Below are 23,351 nucleotides of genomic sequence, written 5' to 3'. Positions count from 1 at the left end.
TGCTGCATTGACCACTCCCTGCTGCATTGACCATCCGCTCCCTGCTGCATTGACCACTCCCTGCTGCATTGACCAACCGCTCCCTGCTGCATTGACCAACCGCTCCCTGCTGCATTGACCGCTCCCTGCTGCATTGACCAACCACTCCCTGCTGCATTGACCAACCACTCCCTGCTGCATTGACCAACCGCTCCCTGCTGCATTGACCGCTCCCTGCTGCATTGACAGCTCCCTGCTGCATTGACCAACCGCTCCCTGCTGCATTGACCACTCCCTGCTGCATTGACCAACCGCTCCCTGCTGCATTAACCAACCGCTCCCTGCTGCATTGACCACTCCCTGCTGCATTAACCAACCGCTCCCTGCTGCATTGACCACTCCCTGCTGCATTGACCAACCGCTCCCTGCTGCATTAACCAACCGCTCCCTGCTGCATTGACCACTCCCTGCTGCATTGACCACTCCCTGCTGCATTGACCAACCGCTCCCTGCTGCATTGACCAACTGCTCCCTGCTGCATTGACCAACCACTCCCTGCTGCATTGACCAACCGCTCCCTGCTGCATTGACCATCCGCTCCCTGCTGCATTACCAACCACTCCCTGCTGCATTGACCAACCGCTCCCTGCTGCATTGACAAACCGCTCCCTGCTGCATTGACCACTCCCTGCTGCATTGACCAACTGCTCCCTGCTGCATTGACCAACCGCTCCCTGCTGCATTGACCACTCCCTGCTGCATTTACCACTCCCTGCTGCATTGACCAACCGCTCCCTGCTGCATTGACCAACCACTCCCTGCTGCATTGACCGCTCCCTGCTGCATTGCCCAACCACTCCCTGCTGCATTGACCAACCGCTCCCTGCTGCATTGACCAACCGCTCCCTCCTGCATTGACCAACCACTCCCTGCTGCATTGACCAACCGCTCCCTGCTGCATTGACCACTCCCTGCTGCATTGACCAACCACTCCCTGCTGCATTGACCAACCGCTCCCTGCTGCATTGACCACTCCCTGCTGCATCGACCACTCCCTGCTGCATGACCAACCACTCCCGCTGCATTGACAAACCAACCCTGCTGCATTGACCACTCCCTGCTGCATTGACAACGCTCCTGCTGCATTGACCAACCGCTCCCTGCTGCATTGACCAACTGCTCCCTGCTGCATTGACCATCCGCTCCCTGCTGCATTGACCAACCGCTCCCTGCTGCATTGACAACCGCTCCCTGCTGTATTGACCAACCACACCCTGCTGCATTGACCACTCCCTGCGGCATTGACCAACCGCTCCCTGCGGCATTGACCGCTCCCTGCTGTATTGACCAACCACACCCTGCTGCATTGACCAACCGCTCCCTGCTGCATTGACCACTCCCTGCTGCATTGACCACTCCTTGCTGCATTGACCAACCGCTCCCTGCTGCATTGACCACTCCCTGCTGCATTGACCACTCCCTGCTGCATTGACCATCCGCTCCCTGCTGCATTGACCACTCCCTGCTGCATTGACCAACCACTCCCTGCTGCATTGACCAACCGCTCCCTGCTGCATTGACCGCTCCCTGCTGCATTGACCAACCACTCCCTGCTGCATTGACCAACCACTCCCTGCTGCATTGACCAACCGCTCCCTGCTGCATTGACCGCTCCCTGCTGCATTGACCGCTCCCTGCTGCATTGACCAACCGCTCCCTGCTGCATTGACCACTCCCTGCTGCATTGACCAACCGCTCCCTGCTGCATTAACCAACCGCTCCCTGCTGCATTGACCACTCCCTGCTGCATTGACCTCCCTGCTGCATTGCCACCACCTGCTGCATTGACCACTCCTGCTGCATTGACCAACCGCTCCCTGCTGCATTAACAACCGCTCCCTGCTGCATTGACCACTCCCTGCTGCATTGACCAACCGCTCCCTGCTGCATTAACCAACCGCTCCCTGCTGCATTGACCACTTCCTGCTGCATTGACCAACCACTCCCTGCTGCATTGACCACTCCCTGCTGCATTGACCACTCCCTGCTGCATTGACCAACCGCTCCCTGCTGCATTGACCAACTGCTCCCTGCTGCATTGACCAACCACTCCCTGCTGCATTGACCAACCGCTCCCTGCTGCATTTACCAACCACTCCCTGCTGCATTGACCAACCGCTCCCTGCTGCATTGACAAACCGCTCCCTGCTGCATTGACCACCCACTCCCTGCTGCATTGACCAACTGCTCCCTGCTGCATTGACCACTCCCTGCTGCATTGACCAACCGCTCCCTGCTGCATTGACCCTCCCTGCTGCATTTACCACTCCCTGCTTGCATTGACCACCGCTCCTGCTGCATTGACCAACACTCCTGCTGAATTGACCGCTCCCTGCTGCATGACCAACACTCCCTGCTGCATGGACAACGCCTCCCTGCTGCATTGACCACGCTCCCTCTGCATTGACAACCATCCCTGCGCATGCCAACCGCTCTGCTGCATGACCACTCCCTGCTGCATTGACCAACCACTCAGCTGACTGCATTGACACTCCCTGCTGCATGACCAACCGTCCCTGCTGCATGACCACTCCCTGCTGATTGACACTCCATGCTGCATTGACCAACACTCCCTTGCTGCATTGACCACTCCCTGCTGCATTGACCAACCAACTCCCTCTGCATTGGCCCATCCATGCTGCATTGACCAACCACACCTTCTGCATTGACCAACACTCCCTGCTGCATTGTCCCAACCACACCGCTGCATTGACCAACCACTCCCTGCCTGCATTGACGCCTCCCTGCTGCATTGACCGCTCCCTGCTGCATTGACCATCCGCTCCCTGCTGCATTGACCAACCGCTCCCTGCTGCATTGACCACTCCATGCTGCATTGACCAACCGCTCCCTGCTGCATTGACCACTCCCTGCTGCATTGACCACTCCCTGCTGCATTGACCAACCGCTCCCTGCTGCATTGACCACTCCCTGCTGCATTGACCGCTCCCTGCTGCATTGACCATCCGCTCCCTGCTGCATTGACCAACCGCTCCCTGCTGCATTGACCACTCCATGCTGCATTGACCAACCGCTCCCTGCTGCATTGACCACTCCCTGCTGCATTGACCAACCGCTCCCTGCTGCATTGACCAACCGCTCACTGCGGCATTGACCACTCCCTGCTGCATTGACCAACCGCTCCCTGCTGCATTGACCAACCGCTCCCTGCTGCATTGACCGCTCCCTGCTGCATTGACCAACCGCTCACTGCTGCATTGACTAACCGCTCCCTGCTGCATTGACCACTCCCTGCTGCATTGACCAACCGCTCCATGCTGCATTGACCACTTCCTGCTGCATTGACCAACCGCTCCATGCTGCATTGACCACTCCCTGCTGCAATGACCAACCGCTCCCTGCTGCATTGACCAACCGCTCCCGGCTGCATTGACCAACCGCTCCCTGCTGCATTGACCAACCGCTCCCTGCTGCATTGACCACTCCCTGCTGCATTGACCAACCACTCCCTGCTGCATTGACCACTCCCTGCTGCATTGACCAACCGCTCCCTGCTGCATTGACCAACCACTCCCTGCTGCATTGACCCCTCCCTGCTGCATTGACCACTCCCTGCTGCATTGACCAACCGCTCCCTGCTGCATTGACCAACCACTCCCTGCTGCATTGACCAACCACTCCCTGCTGCATTGACCACTCCCTGCTGCATTGACCAACCGCTCCCTGCTGCATTGACCAACCGCTCCATGCTGCATTGACCAACCGCTCCCTGCTGCATTGACCAACCGCTCCCTGCTGCATTGACCACTCCCTGCTGCATTGACCAACCGCTCCCTGCTGCATTGACCAACCGCTCCCTGCTGCATTGACCACTTCCTGCTGCATTGACCAACCGCTCCCTGCTGCATTGACCACTCCCTGCTGCATTGACCCCTCCCTGCTGCATTGACCACTCCCTGCTGCATTGACCAACCGCTCCCTGCTGCATTGACCAACCACTCCCTGCTGCATTGACCACTCCCTGCTGCATTGACCAACCACTCCCTGCTGCATTGACCAACCGCTCCCTGCTGCATTGACCACTCCCTGCTGCATTGACCAACCGCTCCCTGCTGCATTGACCACTCCCTGCTGCATTGACCAACCACTCCCTGCTGCATTGACCAACCGCTCCCTGCTGCATTGACCAACCGCTCCCTGCTGCATTGACCAACCACTCCCTGCTGCATTGACCAACCGCTCCCTGCTGCATTGACCCCTCCCTGCTGCATTGACCCCTCCCTGCTGCATTGACCAACCGCTCCCTGCTGCATTGACCACTCCCTGCTGCATTGACCAACCACTCCCTGCTGCATTGACCAACCGCTCCCTGCTGCATTGACCACCCACTCCCTGCTGCATTGACCACTCCCTGCTGCATTGACCAACCGCTCCCTGCTGCATTGACCAACCGCTCCCTGCTGCATTGACCAACCACTCCCTGCTGCATTGACCAACCGCTCCCTGCTGCATTGACCACTCCCTGCTGCATTGACCAACCGCTCCCTGCTGCATTGACCAACCGCTCCCTGCTGCATTGACCACTCCCTGCTGCATTGACCACTCCCTGCTGCATTGACCAACCGCTCCCTGCTGCATTGACCACTCCCTGCTGCATTGACCAACCGCTCCCTGCTGCATTGACCAACCACTCCCTGCTGCATTGACCACTCCCTGCTGCATTGACCAACCACTCCCTGCTGCATTGACCACTCCCTGCTGCATTGACCATCCGCTCCCTGCTGCATTGACCACTCCCTGCTGCATTGACCAACCGCTCCCTGCTGCATTGACCACTCCCTGCTGCATTGACCAACCACTCCCTGCTGCATTCACCACTCCCTGCTGCATTGACCAACCACTCCCTGCTGCATTGACCAACCGCTCCCTGCTGCATTGACCACTCCCTGCTGCATTGACCATCCCTGCTGCATTGACCGCTCCCTGCTGCATTGACCACTCCCTGCTGCATTGACCACTCCCTGCTGCATTGACCATCCGACCTGCTGCATTGACCACTCCATGCTGCATGACAACCGCTCCTGCTGCATTGACCAACTGCTCCCTGCTGCATTGACCACTCCCTGCTGCATTGACCAACCGCTCCCTGCTGCATTGACCAACCACTCCCTGCTGCATTGACCACTCCCTGCTGCATTGACCACTCCCTGCTGCATTGACCAACCACTCCCTGCTGCATTGACCACTCCCTGCTGCATTGACCACTCCCTGCTGCATTGACCATCCGCTCCCTGCTGCATTGACCACTCCCTGCTGCATTGACCAACCGCTCCCTGCTGCATTGACCAACCACTCCCTGCTGCATTGACCAACCACTCCCTGCTGCATTGACCACTCCCTGCTGCATTGACCACTCCCTGCTGCATTGACCACTCCCTGCTGCTTGACCAACCACTCCCTGCTGCATTGACCAACCGCTCCCTGCTGCATTGACCACTCCCTGCTGCATTGACCGCTCCCTGCTGCATTGACCACTCCCTGCTGCATTGACCACTCCCTGCTGCATTGACCATCCGCTCCCTGCTGCATTGACCACTCCATGCTGCATTGACCAACGCTCCTGCTGCATTGACCAACCACTCCCTGCTGCATTGACGCTCCCTGCTGCATTGACCACTCCCTGCTGCATTGACCAACCACTCCCTGCTGCATTGACCAACCGCTCCCTGCTGCATTGACCAACCGCTCCCTGCTGCATTGACCAACCGCTCCCTGCTGCATTGACCACTCCCTGCTGCATTGACCAACCACTCCCTGCTGTATTGACCAAGCTCCCGCTGCATTGACCAACCACGCTCCCTGCGCATTGACCAACCACTCCCTGCTGCATTGACCAACCATCCCTGCTGCATTGACCACTCCCTGCTGCATTGACCACCACCGCTCCCTGCTGCATTGACCAACATCCCTGCTGCATTGACCACCGTCCCTCCTGCATTGACCACTCCCTGCTGCATTGACCAACCGCTCCCTGCTGCATTGACCAACCACTCCCTGCTGCATTGACCAACCGCTCCTGCTGCATTGACCACTCCCTGCTGCAATTGACCAAACCGCTCCCTGCTGCATTGACCAACCGCTCCCTGCGGCATTGACCAATCTCCCTGCTGCATTGACCACCGCTCCCTGCTGCATTGACCAACCGCTCCCCTGCTGCATTGACCACCTCCCTGCTGCATTGACCACCGCTCCCTGCTGCATTGACCAACCGCTCCCTGCTGCATTGACCAACCCTGCTGCATGACCACTCCCTGCTGCATTGGTGACCAACCCTCCTGCTGCATTGACCATCCGCTCCTGCTGCATGACCACTCCCTGCTGCATTGACCAGCCACTCCTGCTGCATTGACCACTCCCTGCTGCATTGACCACTCCCTGCTGCATTGACCACTCCCTGCTGCATGACCAACCACTCCTGCTGCATTGACCAACCGCTCCCTGCTGCATTGACCAACCGCCTGCTGCATTGACCACTCCCTGCTGCATTGACCACTCCCTGCTGCATTGACCAACCACTCCCTGCTGCATAGACCACTCCCTGCTGCATTGACCAACCACTCCCTGCTGCATTGACCAACCACTCCCTGCTGCATTGACGCTCCCTGCTGCATTGACCAACCGCCCTGCTGCATTGACCACTCCCTGCTGCATTGACCAACCACCCTGCTGCATTGACCGCTCCCTGCTGCATTGACCGCTCCCTGCTGCATTGACCAACCGCTCCCTGCTGCATTGACCAACCGCTCCCTGCTGCATTGACCACTCCCTGCTGCATTGACCAACCACTCCCTGCTGCATTGACCGCTCCCTGCTGCATTGACCGCTCCCTGCTGCATTGACCACTCCCTGCTGCATTGACCAACCACTCCCTGCTGCATTGACCGCTCCCTGCTGCATTGACCAACCGCTCCCTGCTGCATTGACCGCTCCCTGCTGCATTGACCACTCCCTGCTGCATTGACAACCGCTCCCTGCTGCATTGACAACCGCTCCCTGCTGCATTGACAACCGCTCCCTGCTGCATTGACAACCGCTCCCTGCTGCATTGACAACCGCTCCCTGCTGCATTGACCAACCGCTCCCTGCTGCATTGACCAACCGCTCCCTGCTGCATTGACCACTCCCTGCTGCATTGACCGCTCCCTGCTGCATTGACCAACCGCTCCCTGCTGCATTGACCAACCGCTCCCTGCTGCATTGACCAACCACTCCCTGCTGCATTGACCGCTCCCTGCTGCATTGACCAACCACTCCCTGCTGCATTGACCAACCGCTCCCTGCTGCATTGACCACTCCCTGCTGCATTGACCAACCGCTCCCTGCTGCATTGACAACCACTCCCTGCTGGCATTGACCACTCCCTGCTGCATTGACCAACCGGCCCTGCTGCATTGACCCCGCTCCCTGCTGCATTGACCAACCGCTCCTGCTGCATTGACCACCACGTCCCTGCTGCATTGACCCAACCGCTCCCCTGCTGCATTGACCACCCGCTCCCTGCTGCATTGACCACCCTCCCTGCTGCATTGACCAAACCACGTCCCTGCTGCATTGACCAACCACTCCCTGCTGCATTGACCACCGCTCCCTGCTGCATGACCAAACCGCTCCCTGCTGCATTGACCAACCACTCCCTGCTGCATTGACCATCCGCTCCCCTGCTGCCTTGACCAACCAACCACTCCCTGCTGCATGACCAACCGCTCCTGCTGCATGACCAACCGCTCCCTGCTGCATTGACCACTCCCCTGCTGCATTGACCAACCGCTCCCGGCTGCATTGCCAACCGCTCCCTGCCTGCATTGACCACTTCCCTGCTAGCCATTGACCAAACCCGCTCCCTGCTGCATTGACCAATCCCTGCTGCATTGACCAACCACTCCCTGCTGCATTGACCACTCCCTGCTGCATTGACCAACCACTCCCTGCTGCATTGACCACTCCCTGCTGCATTGACCAACCGCTCCCTGCTGCATTGACCACTCCCTGCTGCATTGACAACCGCTCCCTGCTGCATTGACCAATCCCTGCTGCATTGACCAACCACTCCCTGCTGCATTGACCGCTCCCTGCTGCATTGACCGCTCCCTGCTGCATTGACCAACCGCTCCCTGCCGACTCTTCCTCTTAATATTCCTGTCGTTAGTCAGTAGCTCTCCCTCAGTTATTGCTCTCGCTGACCTACTGCTCTGGTTCCTACCCCCCTGCCATACTAGGCAGTTCAATCTGTTTCTCTGCCATCCACTTTTTTTCTGACTAGCTTTTTGTTTCTGTCCCCTCTTTTCTACCCTCTGACTTCCTGCATTGGTTCCCATCCCCCTGCCACATTAGTTTAAACCCTCCCCAATAGCGCGAGCAAACAACCCCCCCTCGGACATTGCTTCAGGTCCTGCTCAGATATAGAGCATCAGATTTGTAATGGTCCCACTTCCCCCAGAACCAGTTCAAATGTCCCAAAAATCCGAATCCATCCCTCCTGCCCCATCTTTCGAGCCACACAATCATCCTGTCTATCCTGTCATTCCTACTCTGACTAGCTCGTGGCACTGGTAGCAATCCTGAGATTACTGCCTTTGAGGTCCTACTTTTTAGTTTATCTCCTAACTCCCTGAATTCAGCACGTAGGACCTCATCCCGTTTTTTACCTATATCGTTGGTGCCTATATGCACCATGACAGCTGGCTGTTCACCCTCCCCCCCCCCCCAGAATGCCCTGCAGCCGCTTTGAGACATCCCTGACCCGAGCACCCGAGAGGCACCATACCCTCCTGGCGTCTTCTTTGTGTCCGCAGGAACTTCTGTCTACTCTTACAATCGAATCCTCTATCACTAAAGCTCTACCACTCTTTTTGTCCTGCCCTGCTGTGCAGCAGAGCCAGCCACGGTGCCATGATCCTGGCTGCTGCTGCCTTCCCCTGGTGAGCCATCTTCCCCCAACAGTGTCCAAAACGGTATATCTGACCGCAGGGGACCCCTGCACTGTCTTCCTACTCTGCCTGTGCCTGGTGGTAACACATTTCCTCTCCCCCCTCAGTGCTCTTTATCTGCAGCATGACCAAGCATCACTTCCTCAGCATCGCAGATGCTCCAAAGTGAGTCCATCCGCAGCTCCAGAGCCGTCAAGCGGTCTAACAAGAGCTGCAGCTGGACACACGTCTTGCACGTGAAGGGGCCAGGGTCAGTGGACGTGTCCCTGAGTTCCCACATCGCACAAGAGGAGCATGACACGGGTCTGGGATCTCCTGCTATGTCTAAACCCTTAAGTTAACTACAATGAAAGGAAAAGCTACTTACTAGTCACCAAAAAATCACTTACCTGCGGGTCAATGAGACAATAGAGCTATCCTGTCAATCACACTCCTTTACCAGACACAGTGGCAGCTAAACTCCTTGTTTGAAAGGCCTTCCTGCTCCCAACACAAGCAGGCTTGGCTACCGAGTGCCCACCCCGAAATCGATGTGGCAGCCCCTGATTGGACTTAATCGATCAGGGAGATCGAGCCCTGATCAATTTATTGGCAATGACCCAAAGACCGGCCACCAAAGAGCACCAAATCCAAGCAGGTTAAAAGGTGCTGCACCCCCTTCGAATCTCTGCATCAACAACGAAACAACGGTGATCTTCACCGGCCATCGTGAGGAGGTCCACCACGTCACAGAGCAGGAGGATGACCAGAGGCGGAGCAGCAGACCAGAACAAGGACTGAACATCGTATACAGATAAACAAAGGCCTTTATCTGCCTGGGTTCTTGTTAGTCACTATAAAGTTAAGGTCTAAAGGCAGCACAGTGGGTTAGCACTGCAGCATCGCGGCTCCGAGATCCCAGGTTCGATCCCGGCCCCGGGTCACTGTCCGTGTGGAGTTTGCACATTCTCCCCGTGTCTGTGTGGGTCTCACCCCCACAACCCAAAGATGTGCAGGGTGGGTGGATTGGCCACGCTAAATTACCTCACAATTGGGAAATATGAATTGAGTACTCTAAAGTCATTTTTTAAAAATTAAGGTCTTGTATGAATTTTACTATTCTGCGAAATAACTTGTGTCTTTTGGTGTGATTGATTAACACTAATATTGTGCGAGTGTGAATAAATATTATTTGATTAAACAAAGCCAGGCCACAGTCATTTGTCCATTGCACACGATTTAAAGATACACTGTTGGAGCAACACAGGGGCAATGATCCGGAATGTTCTGTCTGAGAGTGGGGGGGGGGGAGACAGGGGCAATGATCCGGAATGTTCTGTCTGAGAGTGGGGGGGGGGGGGGGGAGACAGGGTCAATGATCCGGAATGTTCTGTCTGAGAGTGGGGGGGGGGAGACGGGTCAATGATCTGGAATGTTCTGTCTGAGAGTGTGGGGGAGACAGGGTCAATGATCCGGAATGTTCTGTCTGAGAGTGTGGGGGGGGGGGGGGGGGGGGGGGGAGACAGGGTCAATGATCTGGAATGTTCCATCTGAGAGTGTGTGGGAGACAGGGGCAATGATCTGGAATGTTCCATCTGAGAGTGTGGGGGGAGACAGGGTCAATGATCTGGAATGTTCCATGTGAGAGTGTGGGGGGGGACAGGGGCAATGATCCGGAATGTTCCATCTGAGAGTGTGGGGGGAGACAGGGGCAATGATCTGGAATGTTCTGTCTGAGAGTGTGGGGGGAGACGGGGCAATGATCCGGAATGTTCTGTCTGAGAGTGTGGGGGGAGACAGGGGCAATGATCTGGAATGTTCCATCTGAGAGTGTGTGGGAGACAGGGGCAATGATCTGGAATGTTCCATCTGAGAGTGTGTGGGAGACAGGGTCAATGATCTGGAATGTTCCATCTGAGAGTGTGTGGGAGACAGGGGCAATGATCTGGAATGTTCCATCTGAGAGTGTGTGGGAGACAGGGGCAATGATCTGGAATGTTCCATCTGAGAGTGTGTGGGAGACAGGGGCAATGATCTGGAATGTTCCATCTGAGAGTGTGTGGGAGACAGGGGCAATGATCTGGAATGTTCCATCTGAGAGTGTGGGGGAGACAGGGGCAATGATCTGGAATGTTGACTTGATTAGGGAGCTTGAGGTGAAGGAACCCTTAGGGAACAGTGACCACAATATGATAGAATTTACCCTGCAGTTTGAGAGGGAGAAGCTGCAATCAGATGTAACGGTATCAGAATTAAATAAGGGTAACTACAAAGACATGAGGGAGGAGCTGGCCAGAGTTGATTGGAGAAGGAGCCTAGCAGGGGAGACAGTGGAACAGCAATGCCAGGGGTTTTGGGGGATTATTCGGGAGGCACAACAGAAATTCATCCCAAGGAGGAGGAAACATGGGGAGGACAAGGCATCCATGGCTGATGAGGGAAATCAAGGGCAGCATAAAGGCTAAAGAAACAGCATACAAAGTGGCGAGGATTAGTGGGAAACCAGAGGATTGGGAAGCCTTTAAAAGTGAGCAGAGGACAACTAAAAAAGCAATAAGTGGGGAGAAGATGAAGTATGAGTGTAAGCTAGCTAGTAATATAAAGGAAGATAGGAAGAGTTTTTTTCAATATATAAAAGGTAAGAGAGGCAAAAATAATCATTGGACCACTGGAAAATGTGGCTGGAGAAGTAATAATAGGAAACAAAGAAATGGCAGAGGAACTGAATAGTTACTTTGCATCAGTCTTCACTGTGGAAGACACCAGTGGGATGCCAGAGCTCCAGGAGAACCAGGGGGCAGATGGAGTGCAGTGACCATTACTAAGGAGAAGGTTCTGGGGAAACTGAAAGGTCTGAAGGTGGATAAATCACCTGGACCAGATGGACTACACCCCAGGGTTCTAAAAGAGCTAGCTGAGGAAATTGTGGAGGCATTGGTGATGATCTTTCAGAACAAAGAACAAAGAAAAGTACAGCACAGGAACAGGCCCTTCGGCCCTCCAAGCCCGTGCCGACCATGCTGCCCGTCTAAACTAAAATCTTCTACACTTCCTGAGTCCGTATCCCTCTATTCCCATCCTATTCATGTATTTGTCAAGGTGTCCCTTAAACGTCACTATCGTCCCTGCTTCCACCACCTCCTCCGGCAGCGAGTTCCAGGCACCCACTACCCTCTGTGTAAAAAACTTGCCTCGTACATCTCCTCTAAACCTTGCCCCTCGCACCTTAAACCTATGCCCCCTAGTAATTGACCCCTCTACCCTGGGGAAAAACCTCTGACTATCCACTCTGTCTATGCCCCTCATAATTTTGTAGTGGAATCGCTGGAGACAGGGAGGGTCCCAGAGGACTGGAAAGTGGCTAATGTAACACCACTGTTTAAGAAGGGAGGGAGGCAGAAGACGGGAAATTATAGGCCGGTTAGCCTGACTTCGGTCATTGGTAAGATTTTAGAGTCTGTTATTAAAGATGAGATTGCGGAGTACTTGGAAGTGCATGGTAAAATAGGGCTGAGTCAGCACGGCTTTGTCAAAGGGAGGTCATGTCTGACGAATCACACCATCCCGGGATGGTCCCGGGCAGAGATTGGGAAGGTGAGCATTCCTCGGAGCAATGTCTCAGAGATAGCTGTGCATTTCTGACACATTCCTCCAAATCTCCAGGAAATTAAACCATCCAGAAGTGATAATTATTCCCATCTTTGTTTAATCAGCACGGGCAACAAGCAAAAGAAACCTTTCTTTGCAAAATATTAATCTCTTGAAAAAGTGTGACATTCATCAATCCGGTGAACTGTGACCCCCCCCCCCCCCCCTCCCTTCCCTCCCTTCAGAATCAACCAACTTCACCACAAAGACAAGTGTTTTCAGCAGCTGTTCATCTCATTCCAAATCAGAAAGTGTTGGACAATCCCGGCAGCATCTGTGGAGAGAGAGAAGGGAGCTAACGTTTCGAGTCTGGATCACTTTGTCAGATCTGCTCATTGTTGGTTTTGGGATCTTGCTCTGTACTGCTGAGTTACAGCGGCCAATGTCTGCGAATGCATGGAGACGTCCTGAGGTGCGAGAGGACATGGTCTTTTGCTTCTCCATCTGATTGGTTGATCCTGTCCAATGGGAGGACTTGTACCACCTCAGTGGGACTTGTTCCTGGGTTACGTTGATCAACCTGTTCCTCTGTTGAATTGGTTGTTGTTTGGAGAGGGGGGGGAGATGCAAAGACAGGAGACTGGAGCTGATGGTGAGGAACGTCAATGGGTGGAGAGGATTGAACCCTCCAGGCATCTCCCAATGAGAGGAAGGGAAGGGTGGAGGAGAAGTCACCGTTTATTTACCCGTCAAAATCCAGGCGATGGCAGCAAGGGTGAGTTGGCAAAGGAAGGGCACCCATCACCTATTATCACTACTGGGGGCCTCCACTGTTGCTGCCTGCTTCATCGGATGGATGGTAACAAGGGTGCCAATGGGGCGAGAGTTCTGCTGGAGCTCGGGTACAGGGGCTAGAGTGAAGTCAGGCAGGCGCCTCCTGTACTGGACGAAGCTGCAGATCTTGAGGGCGATGGCGAGAACATTCTTACCAATGAAGATGCCTGAGGCCCTGGCATCGTGGAAGAAGAGAAGATTACATCCTCGGATCAAGATGGTGATGACGTTGATCGTGATGAAGCTAAGGATTGGGTAGAGCATCATCTTGTGGGGGAGAATGTGGACACCTTGCATGCTAATCTCACTGAGGGAGAGGCAAGGCAGGATCAGCAGGAGGATGTAGCAGTAGAAGAACATCAGACCTTCGGCCCACAGTGGGAGACCTTTCTTCGGAGGTTCCCACAAGTTGGCCTGAATATCCAACACATCCAGCAGGTCCACCACAACCCACAATAGGCGGATCCTCACCTCCTCTTTCTTCTTTAAGGCCTTCAAATGTTCCATGTGGTCGACAGCCACCAGTATGAGATAGAGAGCCGGCACGCAGATAGACAGCGTCAGAGTAAGGGCTTTCCTGGCCAACAAACCCAGGCTGCCACGATCGGCCTTGTAATTCTGATAGACAAAGTAGAGCTTGATCTCCAACACAAAGATGTAGAGGAACCAGAGGACCATGGCGTAGCCACGCTTGGCTGTCCGCACCTCAGTGCCAACCCACACTGCCACATACCGCAGGCCCACCAGAAGGCAGACGTCACCCACTGTTACTATGATGGCAACTCCCATCTTCCTGGGGCCCTGGCTGTGCTGCTGGATGAGGTAGCAATCCATGATAGCCATGCTGCTGAGGATGACCACGGTGGAGAGACAGACATGGGGTTTACTGCCAGAGACCGGGGGGGCCATTTTTTCACAATCACAATCCACCCTCTCTATCTGTCTGTCTGTCTCTCTATCTCTGTCCCACTCTCCCTAGGTCTGTCTATCTCTGTCTCTCTGTTTGCCTCTCTGCATCTGTCTCTATCACTGTCTCTCTCTCTCTGTCTCTGTCTGCTTCTCTCTGTCTCACTCCCTGTCTCTCTCTCTCTGTCTCGCTCTATCTTTACCTGTCTCCCTCTGTTTCACTCTTTGTCTCTCTCCCCATGTCTCTCTCCCTCTGTGTGCCTCTCTCTACCCTCTGTCTCACTCTCTTTGTCTCTCAGCCTCTCTGTCTATCCCTCTTCTCTCTCCGTCTCTCTGTCTTCTGTTTCTCCCTCTGCCTCTTGCTGTCTCAGTCTCTTTATCTCTGTTTCTCTGCCTCTCTCTGTCTATCCCTCTGTCTCTATTTATCTCTGTGTTTCTGTCTCTATCTCTCTGTCTCTCTCTCCCCCTCTCTGCCTCTCTGTCTATCCCTCTGTCTCTCTATTTATCTCTGTGTTTCTGTCTCTATCTCTCTGTCTCTCTCTCCCCCTCTCTGCCTCTTTCTGTCTATCCCTCTGTCTCTCTATTTATCTCTGTGTTTCTGTCTCTCTCTGTCTCTCCCTCGTCCTCTCTGTCTCTCTCTGTCTTTCTGTCTCGCTCTCTCCCTCTCTCTGTCTCCCCCTCTGTCTCTGATTCTCTCTATCTCCCTGCCTCTCTCTCTGCCTCCCTCTCTCTCTGTCTCTCTCTCTGTCTCTCTCTCTCTGTCTCCCTCTCGCTTGTCAGTAATATCTCTTTCTTTCTCTCCCTCTCTTGTCAGAAATATCTCTCTCTGACTCTCTCTCTCTCTCTCTCTCTCTGCCTCTCTCTCTGTCTCCCTCTCCGTCTCTCTCTGTCTCTCTCTCCCTCTCTCTTGCTGTCAGTAATATCTCTCTGTCTGTCTCTCTGTCTCCCCCCCCCCTCTCTCTCTCTGTCTTTCTCTGTCTCTCTCTCCCCCTCTCCTCTCTCTGTGTCAGTAATATCTCCCTCTCCCCCTCTCCTCTCTTTGTGTCAGTAATATCTCTCTGTCTCTCTCTCCCCCTCTCTGTGTCAGTAATCTCTCTCTCCCTCCCCCTCTCTGTCTCCCCCTCTCTGTGTCAGTAATCTCTCTCTTTCCCCCCTCTCTCTCCCCTCTCTCTGTGTCAGTAATATCTCTCTCTCTCTCCCCTCTCTCTCTCCCTCTCTCTGTGTCAGTAATATCTCCCTCACCCTCTCCTCTCACTGTGTCAGTAATATCTCTGTCTCTCTCTCCCCCTCTCTCTGTGTCAGTAATCTCTCTCTCCCTCCCCCTCTCTCTCTCCCTCTCTCTGTGTCAGTAATATCTCCCTCTCCCCTCTCCTCTCTCTGTGTCAGTAATATATCTGTCTCTCTCTCCCCCTCTCTCTGTGTCAGTAATCTCTCTCTCCCTCCCCCTCTCTCTCTCCCTCTCTCTGTGTCAGTAATATCTCCCTCTCCCCCTCTCCTCTCTCTGTGTCAGTAATATCTCTCTGTCTCTCTCCCCCCCCCCTCTCTGTGTCAGTAATCTCTCTCTCTCCCTCTCTCTCTCTGTGTCAGTAATATCTCTCTCTCTCCCCCCTCTCTCTGTGTCAGTAATATCTCTCTCTCCCTCTCTCTGTGTCAGTAATATCTCTCTCTCTCCCCCCCTCTCTCTGTGTCAGTAATCTCTCTCTCTCCCTCTCTCTCTCTGTGTCAGTAATATCTCCCTCTCCCCCTCTCCCCCTCTCCTCTCTCTGTGTCAGTAATCTCTCTCTCCCCCTCTCCTCTCTCTGTGTCAGTAATATCTCCCTCTCCCCCTCTCCTCTCTCTGTGTCAGTAATCTCTCTCTCTCTCTGTGTCAGTAATCTCTCTCTGTCTCTCTCTCCCCCTCTCTGTGTCAGTAATCTCTCTCTGTCTCTCTCTCCCCCTCTCTGTGTCAGTAATCTATCTCGCTCTCCCCCTCTCCTCTCTCTGTGTCAGTAATATCTCCCTCTCCCCCTCTCCTCTCTCTGTGTCAGTAATATCTCTGTCTCTCTCTCCCCCTCTCTCTGTGTCAGTAATCTCCCTCTCCCCCTCTCCTCTCTCTGTGTCAGTAATATCTCTGTCTCTCTCTCTCCCCCTCTCTCTGTGTCAGTAATCTCTCTCTCTCTCTCTCCCTCTCTCTCTCTGTGTCAGTAATCTCTCTCTGTCTCTCTCTCCCCCTCTCTGTGTCAGTAATCTCTCTCTCCCTCTCTCTCTCTATATCAGTTATCTCTCCCTCTCTCTTTTTATCACTCTGTCTACCCCGTTTCTGTTTAGTGTTCCCTCTATCCCCTCCCTCCCTCTCACACACAGTGAGACGGTCCTCTCCTCCCCGTCCTCAGGCTGCTTTCTCTGTGTTGGGCCCTCAGGATTGTGGGAGTGTGAGGCAGGGCCTGGAGAGCAGTGATGTGACGTATCAGGCACTCGGTGGGAGAGTCAGCAGAAACCTGCGGGGAGGAGGGAGGGAAAACGTCAATAAACAACATTGGACAAAACATCAAAACCCACAAAATAACAAACAAACCAGCAGGAAATAGAAAATCCAGCGGTGCATTTATTGTGTGGACATCACTGATAAAGCTGTAATTATTCCCATCTTATTCACCCTCTGTAGTCCCTGTGGTGAAAGTGTTCACAAAATGCATCAAGAAGCTCTGTACCATCCAGGACAAAGCAGCCCCGCTTGATTGCTCCCCTCCCACAAACATTCACTCCCTCCACCACCGCCGCACAGTGGCAGCCGTGTGTACCATCTACAAGATGCATAGATACATAGATATATAGGGGCAGGAGGAGGCCTTTTGGCCCTTCGAATCCACTCCGCCATTCATCACCATCATGGCTGATCATCCAACTCAATAGCCTAGTCCTGCTTTCTCCCCATAGCCTTTGATCCCATTCTCCCCAAGTGCTGTACCTAGACGCCTCTTGAATATATTCAAAGTTTCAGCATCAACTACTTCCTGTGGTAATGAATTCCACTGGCTCACCACTCTTTGTCTCCTTATCTGTGTCTGAAATGGTTTACCCTGAATCCTCAGACTGTGACCCCTGGTTCTGGACACACCCATCATTGGTAACATCTTCCCTGCATCCACCCTGTCCAGTCCTGTTAGAATTTTATAAGTCTCTATGAGATTCCCCCTCATTCAGGGGCTGTTTAGCACACTGGGCTAAATCGCTGGCTTTTAAAGCAGACCAAGCAGGCCAGCAGCACGGTTCAATTCCCGTAACAGCCTCCCCGAACAGGTGCCGGAATGTGGCGACTAGGGGCTTTTCACAGTAACTTCGTTTGAAGCCTACTCGTGACAATAAGCCATTTCCATTTTCATTTCATTCATCTGAACTCCAGCGAGAACAATCCCAACCTCGTCAATCTCTCCTCATATGACAGTCCTGCCATCCCAGGAATCAGTCTGGTAAACCTTCACTGCTCTCCCTTGAGAGCAACATCCTTCCTCAGATATGGAGACCAAAACTGCCCACAATACTCCAGGTGTGGCCTCACCAAGGCCCTGTACAAATGCAGCAACACATCCCTGCTTCTATACTCGAAACCTCTCGCAATGAAGGCCAACATACCATTAGCCTTCGTAACCGCCTGCTGTACCTGCATGTTCGGATCATTCGGGAGGCAGAGGTGGTCATAGATAGGAGCTTCAGGGAGGTAGTTACTCCGAAGAATAAAGATAGATGGGTGACGGTGAGAGGGGCTGGGAGGGGGAAGCAGTCAGTACAGGGATCCCCTGTGGTCGTTCCCCTTAATAACAAGTATACCGCTTTGGATACTGTTGGGGTGGATGACTTACCAGGGGTCAGCCATGGGGTACAGGTCTCTGGCACAGAGTCTGTCCCTGTTGCTCAGATGGGAAGGGGGGAGAGGAGAAGAACATTACTCATTGGAGACTCCATAGTTAGGGGGAGGGATAGGAGATTCTGTGGGAACGAGAGAGACTCGCGGTTGGTGTGTTGCCTCCCAGGTGCCAGGATCCGCGATGTCTCGGATCATGTTTTCGGGATCCTTAAGGGTGTAGCTACCTGAGATGGCCACTAACGAACACAAAATGGAAGACTGCAAAGAATGCTGGGAAAACGGACATGTTAAAGAGCAAACAGCTTGCAGAGCAATTATGTATTGGGACAACTGCAGAAACCGGTTTCTAACTGCTGCAGAGACCAGGCAGCGCTGTGAAAGAGAAGTCGTTAGCATAGTAATGAGGTGATACCGGGCCAGTCCCAGGTACAATGGACACAAATTAAGTATCAATCGATGCATTCAATAGCAGACCAGACACGGTGGAGCCAGAGAAGCCCAGGACAATAAGTCCTAAGAACCGCCCCAGCGATCAAGGAACGGCCCTTGGATTGGGGGGTTCAAACCATATCGATTGGGAAGAGGCCCAATCGATCCCCAGCAGGTGAGGGAGCCCGCCCCAAGGGGCGCGGACCCCTGGGACCTATACAAGAAAGGTCCCACACATGGTTCAGTCTCCTGTCTCCGGTCTCCGGCCTCCGACTCCAGCCTCCAGACTCCTGTCTTCTACATCAGCAATTGAGCAGCAGCCGCCAATAAGTAAGTGCCTAACGACGACCGCTACCTGAAACCGGCATTACTTACACCCTTGCCGACTGATAGCGATCCGAAGCCTGCAGACCAGACCAGAACAAAGGCCTTGTTCCCTGACCTCGCAGTTCCTTCTTAGCTAAGTATTAGTTGTTTAGTGGTAGAAGCAAGTTTAATCTTTAGCGTGTGCATGAGTGTTATTATAATTGTTTTATAATAAGCTCTAATTGTTTTGGACTTACTAATTAGTGTACAGCTTTATTGCTTTGAACTTGACCTTGATACTTGTGACGGTGTCTTTATGGCACCTGGCGACTCCAGAGCTTAGAACGAGAAACAGAGCCAAGTGAGTGTTAAGCACACTCACCCAAAACGAGCAACATTTCGTGGCAGACTCTGCCGGGATTCGATTAGAAGTGGCCCCCCCCCACTCCGAGAGAACCCAGAAATTTGAATTGGAAATCTAATTGGGAAAAAAGAAAATACCACAGGTGTTCAAGGAGTTCAAATCAATAACGATAATTCGGAAGTGTGTTTTTGCATGCGTAACTAACAGGGTTGTAAGGTTAACCTGAGAGATTTTTGTGTTGCGACAAACTGTCGGGAGTTTTATAATCGGAACATAGCAAAAGCCGTACTCATATTTTGAAACATTACCTGATCACCCCCTGTTCCAAATTAAAGACAGAAAGAGGAAATGGCCATGCAGGCAATGGAACGCCTCATGAACCCAGAGCAGTTTGTGGTGGCAGCGACCAGCAGTAGCAGAGTAGGTCAGTGTCCCGTGTGGGAGCTGGAACTCCGCAAGTATCTGCAAGGAAAGGGATGGCCCCTTTGGAATGAGTTTTGTGTGAATGAGGAAACAGGTCCCGGGAGTATAGGACATACTTGGTGGGAAAACCTCTCTCAAATTCATAAAAAGAATCTAAGTAAAGCACGCAAGCCGATGGCAATCGTGTCCTGTTTGGCACAATTGCGAGGCACAGAGGAGGTCGTTCGGACGCTCCGAGCAGAGTTAGAGGAGAGGAATAGAGTGAGTAAAGTGGATGTCAGGGACATCGAAAGGGAAAACCTCGAGCTAAGAGGGAAGCTGCCAGAGAAGGTTACAGAGGTGGATGATGCCAAGAGGGCACATCAGTCGTGTCTAGCCCATCTGAGCAGTTCCCAGACCCAGTATGAAAAAGCCTATCAAGATGTGCAGCGTGCAGTCCTGATACGAGAAGAGTCAGAAAAGCAGGTAGAGGCATTGCAGAGGCAATGCTCTGACCTAAAGGCAGCTTTAAGAACACTCCATGCTGCCACTACTGAGCAAAGACAGAGCACAGTGGACCACGCAAAGTGTAGGAAGCAGATTGCAGAGCTACAATCGTTGCTTTCAGTACAGAATGGGTTCCAAAGCACCTTTGGAACACAGTTAGATGAGGAGAATGCCCCAGAAAGGCCCAGATATTAGAGAACCAAGTGATGTATTTGGGTACAGTCATCACGCACGGCAAACGCGAGATCGAGTTCAAAAGAATTGAATCGATTGTCAAATTGCCCCTTCCCCAGAATGTTTCAGCCCTCCGGTCATTTTTAGGACTGGTTGGGTATTGTCGGAACCATATCGATGGTTTTGCGACAAAGGCAGCCCCACTCTCAGACCTCCTTAAGAAAGGAGCCCCATGGGAATGGCTTCCGCAGCATACAGAGGCTGTGGAAGAATTAAAAAAGGCCCTTAGCGCAGCACCCGCGCTACAAGTCCCAGACCAACTCTCCCCCTATGCAATAGAGGTAGCGAGCACCGATCTGACCCTCTCGGCCGTGCTCCTTCAGGAACGGCACGAGCAGCTACGACCCGTGGCTTATGCCTCACAACTTTTAGACCCCGTGGAACAAGGATTTTCAGCCTGCGAGAGGCACCTCCTTGCAGTTTTCTGGGCAGTTCAGTACTTCTCGTACATTACCGGACTCAACCCCACCACCATTTTGACCGAGCACACCCCCATACAGTTACTCCTAGACGGTCGACTGAAGGACGGTTCAGTTAGCCAGATTAGGGCAGCTAGGTGGACGTTACTGTTACAGGGATGGGACATAACAGTTAAACGGACCAAAACACACACATTTTTAGCAGACAACCTCCAATATCCAGGACAACCCCATGAATGTGAAATTGTACCACCCCTACACAACACAGGACCCTTCATTGCAAAGACGCCCCCCAGGAAGATAGGGAATTCAAGCCAGAGCCCCAACACACAGACACGTGTGCCCCACTGAAAATATATGTGGACGGTTCATCCACAGTTTTAGATGGCGAATGCATCACTGGATGCGGGATCTATGTGGAGGATACGCAGGGTCGCGCACTAGAGGAAATTTATTTTAAATTACCAGGTCACTTAGGCGCGCAGGCAGCAGAGCTCGCGGCCATAGCTTATATAGTGGACCACCCCGATTCTTTCCCCAGCCCGGCAGACATATATTCGGACAGCTTATATGTTTGCAACAGCTTGACCGATTTTCTACCCCTGTGGAGGACACGAGGTTTTGTCTCCGCGGACGGGAAACCCCTTCCATCAGCCCCATTACTCCGCCGTATCCTAGAGAAGGCAAAGGATAGGACGTATGGCATAGTTAAAGTTAGGAGTCACCATAGGTCATCCCCCCCTGGAAATGTAAAAGCCGACGCACTGGCTAAAGCAGGTTCCAGGCGAGGACACTTGTGGACACCCCCAGCTAGCGCACCAGCTAGCGCCCCTGTGAGCGCAGTTCAGGTCTCACAGACAGACATCAAAGATTTAGTACAGGCACAGAAACAGGACGGAAATCTCCGGGAGATTTTTAAAGGAACCTTTGTAGCACAGTATGATAGATTCAAACACGCTTTGACCACACATGAGGGTGTGATCATTAAAGACAAACTGTATGTGGTTCCTGAACAAGATAGGAATCAAATGATTGCCTTATTCCATGACAGTTATGGACACCAAGGGATCGACCCGACCACAAGACACCTTAGACAACTCTGTTGGTGGCCCAACTTACGACAGGATGTAACACACTACATAGATGTAACACACTAATTTGCGCCCAGAATAACCCGGAGAGGTATTCAAAGAAGGCACAACTCAGCCACACTCGCCCCGTTAATGGCCCCTGGACAAACCTCCAGATCGATTTTATAGGACCATTGCCCCCTTGCAGGAATGGCTATAAATATGTTCTGGTGTTTATAGATACCTTTACCAAATGGGTAGAGGCCTTCCCTTCACGAACCAACAGAGCTTAGAACGAGAAACAGAGCCAAGTGAGTGTTAAGCACACTAACCCAAAACGAGCAACAAGGGGGAGGGGGAGCAGCCCCAAGTCGTGGTCCACATATGCACCAACGACATAGGTAGGAAAAGGGATAGGGATGTAAGGCAGGAATTCAGGGTGGAAACTTAGAGCTAGGACAAACAGAGTTATTATCTCTGGGTTGTTACCCGTGCCAAGTGCTAGCGAGACGAGGAGTAGGGAGAGAGAGCAGTTGAACACGTGGCTACAGGGATGGTGCAGGAGGGAGGGTTTCAGATACCTGGATAATTGGGGCTCATTCTGGAATAGGTGGGACCTCTACAAACGGGATGGTCTACACCTGGACCAGAGGGGTACCAATATCCTGGGGGGGAGGTTTGCTAATGCTCTCCGGGAGGGTTTAAACTAGTTCAGCAGGGGATTGGGAACCTGAATTGTTGCTCCAGTACACAGGAGGCTGAGAGTAGTGAGGTCATGAGTAAGGTTTCAAAGTTGCAGGAGTGTACCGGCAGGAAGGAAGGTGGTTTAAAGTGTGTCTACTTCAATACCAGGAGCATCCGGAATAAGGTGGGTGAACTTGCGGCATGGGTTAGTACCTGGGACTTCGATGTTGTGGCCATTTCGGAGACATGGATAGAGCAGGGCGAGGAATGGTTGTTGCAGGTGCCTGGGTTTAGATATTTCAGTAAGCTCAGGGAAGGTGGTAAGAGAGGGGGAGGGGTGGCATTGTGAGCCAAGGACAGTATTACGGTGGCAGAAAGGACGTTTGATGAAGACCCGTCTACTGAGGTAGTATGGGCTGAGGTTAGAAACAGGAAAGGAGAGGTCACCCTATTAGGGGTTTTCTATAGGCCTCCGAAAAGTTCCAGAGATGTAGAGGAAAGGATTGCAAAGATGATTCTGGATAGGAGCGAAAGTAACAGGGTAGTTGTTATGGGGGACATTAACTTTCCAAATATTGACTGGAAACACTATAGTTCGAGTACTTTAGATGAGTCCGTTTTTGTCCAATGTGTGCAGGAGGGTTTCCTGACACAGTATGTAGATAGGCTAACGAGAGGCGTTGAACCAGGACAGGTGTTAGATTTGGAGGTAGGTGAGCACTTTGGTGATAGTGACCACAATTCGTTTAAAGTACATTTACTTTAACGATGGAAAGGGATAGGTATGTACCGCAGGGC

At 53.1% G+C, this 23,351-nt stretch overlaps 1 protein-coding gene across 1 annotated transcript; it reads right to left on the bottom strand.

The window, feature by feature from the left end:
* Positions 1–12,785: 12,785 nt before the first annotated feature.
* On the bottom strand, positions 12,786–14,424 carry LOC119966778 (transmembrane protein 121-like). The gene has a single exon (XM_038798756.1). It carries the CDS (start codon positions 14,295–14,297, stop codon positions 13,356–13,358), a length of 942 nt encoding a protein of 313 aa, XP_038654684.1. The 5' UTR covers positions 14,298–14,424; the 3' UTR covers positions 12,786–13,355.
* Positions 14,425–23,351: the final 8,927 nt, after the last annotated feature.

Source organism: Scyliorhinus canicula, chromosome 6 (genome assembly GCF_902713615.1).
Source record: "Scyliorhinus canicula chromosome 6, sScyCan1.1, whole genome shotgun sequence".
NCBI classification, from domain to species: domain Eukaryota; kingdom Metazoa; phylum Chordata; class Chondrichthyes; order Carcharhiniformes; family Scyliorhinidae; genus Scyliorhinus; species Scyliorhinus canicula.
The sequence above is the reverse complement of the archived record's forward strand: the minus strand, read 5'-3'. Positions and strand labels throughout refer to the sequence as shown.